The sequence below is a fragment of the Juglans microcarpa x Juglans regia genome, chromosome 1D (assembly GCF_004785595.1).
Source record: "Juglans microcarpa x Juglans regia isolate MS1-56 chromosome 1D, Jm3101_v1.0, whole genome shotgun sequence".
Lineage (NCBI taxonomy): Eukaryota > Viridiplantae > Streptophyta > Magnoliopsida > Fagales > Juglandaceae > Juglans > Juglans microcarpa x Juglans regia.
In genome coordinates this window covers 1,976,478-1,979,647 of record NC_054594.1, presented here as the reverse complement: position 1 = coordinate 1,979,647, position 3,170 = coordinate 1,976,478, and the positions used below count along the sequence as shown (strand labels likewise).

The 3,170-nt window shown below is 38.8% G+C and overlaps 1 protein-coding gene across 1 annotated transcript; it reads right to left on the bottom strand.

The window, feature by feature from the left end:
- LOC121249953 lies at positions 1-1,235 on the bottom strand. Its single transcript, XM_041148839.1, has 2 exons — positions 648-1,235; positions 1-414 (listed from the first exon to the last, which is right to left on the bottom strand). Exons 1-2 carry the CDS (start codon positions 1,119-1,121, stop codon positions 400-402), a joined length of 489 nt encoding a protein of 162 aa, XP_041004773.1. The 5' UTR covers positions 1,122-1,235; the 3' UTR covers positions 1-399.
- Between the last annotated feature and the right edge of the window lie 1,935 nt (positions 1,236-3,170).

Below are 3,170 nucleotides of genomic sequence, written 5' to 3'. Positions count from 1 at the left end.
TATAAGATACAATTCGGATCGGATTGGATTCCAAGTAAAAACAATAACCTCTTAATTGCTTAAGAGTAAGTTACAAACTGAATAGAAAATAGATCTAAATACGTACGGTGGCACATGAACATGATCATATCACAGGTCAAAACATGACTCGGGAAGTTCAATTAACAGCATGCATTTTGTACAGTAAACAGCTACACCAGCAGGAAGAAACATCTATCTAAGTTGAAAACCAACCCATGCACTAACGCAACACGCAGTTCAGACCGGACCCTCAAAAGTTCATCCAAACACGCCCATTTTCCTTCCCAAAAGAATGCTACTCACCTCTATGTATCTATCACCTTCAACAATGCCAGCACGGTATCCCCATCTCCACGTTAATTTGTGTCTTGGACAGCCTTAATTCAACATCTCCTGCATTAAGCGAATAACCCGATGACACAAGTCCGAGATAATAAAACAAGCTACGTACAAGCTGTTTTGATGCGCTAAACCGCTTATCATCACTTCATTAAACATTAAACAGATGCCTTACATTTAACATTGATGTGCGGAAAATGGTTGCAATAAAACTTTTCCACAAAACAAAATGAAGAAAGCAAAACAAAAAAAAAAAAAAAAAAAAAAAGTGTATTTTTCTGCCTCACCTGCGAAGTCTTGCTAGTATGGGCTTCCTCGTGGACCAAACCATACCTTTTACTTTCAACCACTCTTTCCACAGATCCTTCACTCTTATCAGCTTTCTTCGACCCTATGTGGGTTCTTTTCAGACCCAGAAGCCCCTTCCACCCAGTCGATCCCTTAGGTGGCCTTGGAGAGATATGTTCATGATCATCATCAACAAGAAGCTCTTCCCTCAGAGTTGTAGTCCTCTGCGTCTGGTTGTAATTGTCCTTGAAAGGCAAAAATCTGCCTTTGAAGAAAAGCTCGTCAGCGCTCATCATGGAATAGTTTGTCACAGAAAACTCAAAGTCGGAGGAAACTGGTGCTTCCCTAGAGCTTCTCTCTTGCTTGGTGTTCTGCTGGACATCAACAAAATCGCTGGAAAAGGAAATCCTTGGGCTCATTGGAGCGCAGTGGTGACCCTTATGCTCGGAGTTGTACATGTCTAAGCATGCCATGGAGTTTCAAACAAACATGGGAAAAATAAGAGTGAAACAAAAAGTAAAACCCTAATAAATTCGACTCGGGACCCTCTTCTACTATTACAACCTCAGTAGATGTTTGTATTTATATCTGAGGTGGTGAGAACCAAAGGGGTAGAGCTTGATGGGGGCCTTTGTTTCTCTACATATATATATATATATTTTTTTTTATGCAACACATGCCATGACAACTTGACAAGATGTTTTTGTCTTGACTTGTTAAATTGCCATTAAATGATATCCACTAATCTTGAAGATGCGGCCACGAAATCTTTACTGTCTGCATCTGATGTTGGTGAAGTTGCTAAGAAGCCCTGTTTCATCTATCGTAAACATAAACAAACCTTGAAATAAAAAAATAAAAATAAACAAAGCTAGCTTCGCTTTCTCTGACTCTTTTTGTCCTCTAATGGCCAATTCCCTTGTATATGCCTGGTGTTTAGGGTAACAATTGAATTCGAAGAAATTACGACGAGAGATTTTACGAAGTTTCCAAGAAAACGCACCTTTTTACTGTAATCTGATACAGTGGTCAAAACTTCCTGACTTTTGTCATAGATGTTCTTGGAATAATGTGGCAGAAGCAGCAACCTGACAAGATTCTATACGGATGATCAGCATGCATAAATCCAACGGCTATAAATGATGTGGATGCATAAATCCAACGGTTATAAATGATGTGGATAATATCATCTGAGTCATATTTTCATAGGAATAGTAATTACGTAGCACGATAAGAAAAGAATGCATGCAAGATTTACAAGCTTATCCGAAATGTGAAAAAAGAAAGAAACGAAAAGGAAGAGTAAGATTTTTAATTTTCTAAAAAATGAGAAGGTGAAAAATAGGTGGTGGTGAATGACGAAGGTCACTTAGTGGATGAGGACAGTGTATAAACCCTAAAAACTGATGGTTGGGAGATATGAAAAATGGGTTCTCTCATATAGCTCCAGGTTTAATGGATGTGATAAGCAACTGAATTATATTTAACTTCAAAAAATAAAAATAAAATCTCGAGTGTCATTTCGAACTTAAAGTAACTTGTATTGGCCTGCAAACTGGCCAATGCTTTTAAATTTTTCTAGTTCAGTTTTGAGAGAGAGAGAGAGAGAGAGAGGGAGGGGGGGGGGGGGGGGGGCACAGTGGCAGAGTGCAGAGGGAGTTGGCATGCATTGGCCTGGTTGACTGAGCTTTGACCTATAAGTAAATTAGCAGTCGATGAGCTGGTGATGCCGACGGATCAAAGGGACCACGTGATCCGCAGGTTTATTAGGGTTTTTAAATAAATAAAAAGTGTGTGTATATAGATAAATTAATATATATATATATTTTTTTAATCTCTGCCTGTAACCCAATATTTGGGATCAAATAGATCTTTCCTATGTGGCGGTAAGAATAATACGAAAGTGGCTCTAAAGAATCCATAAAATAAAGAAAAAATAACTTGCACCCAAAGGACAATGGTTGTCGCTCACATGGTTTAACCAGGACTATTGCAGCTGGTCAGTCAAGTAGGGATAGGACGCGTGGCGTTTTCCCACAAACCAATGCCATTCAAAATAACGACCAGTCAAAAGCTGCTGAATCAGCAAGACAAAGAGAGCATGCATGCAAGGCTTTTTGGGGCTTTTTTTGTTTTGTTTTCTGTTCCTCGATTTGGTTTCCCATACTGTTAGCAATAGCTAGAACTGGGTGTCTTTCGAAGCTCCTCATACTATAATTTAAAACTTGCTAAGTTTTATTGTATTATTCTCTACTCCATAGATTGTGTGCTTTTTAATTAATATAAGCTCAATTTCCAATTTCAGATCTGAAGGAATTAAGATGGAGCTAATGGTCGATCTAATCTCTGGGTGCCAATTTATGCGACATTATATGCTCTTGGGCTGATAGAGTAAGGACTACGGAGGTGTACGACTAGCAATCTCTTGCAAAACGCTGGATTGGGTTAGCACATAGCATGCACACAATAGCATATTTGGGCATAACGATTCAGTCTTCTAAATTAGTCAATGGAGATCACAT

Coding starts and splice junctions, on each gene's coding strand:
- LOC121249953 (XM_041148839.1), bottom strand. CDS start 1,121: ATGGCATGCTTAGACATGTACAACTCCGAGCATAAGGGTCACCACTGC.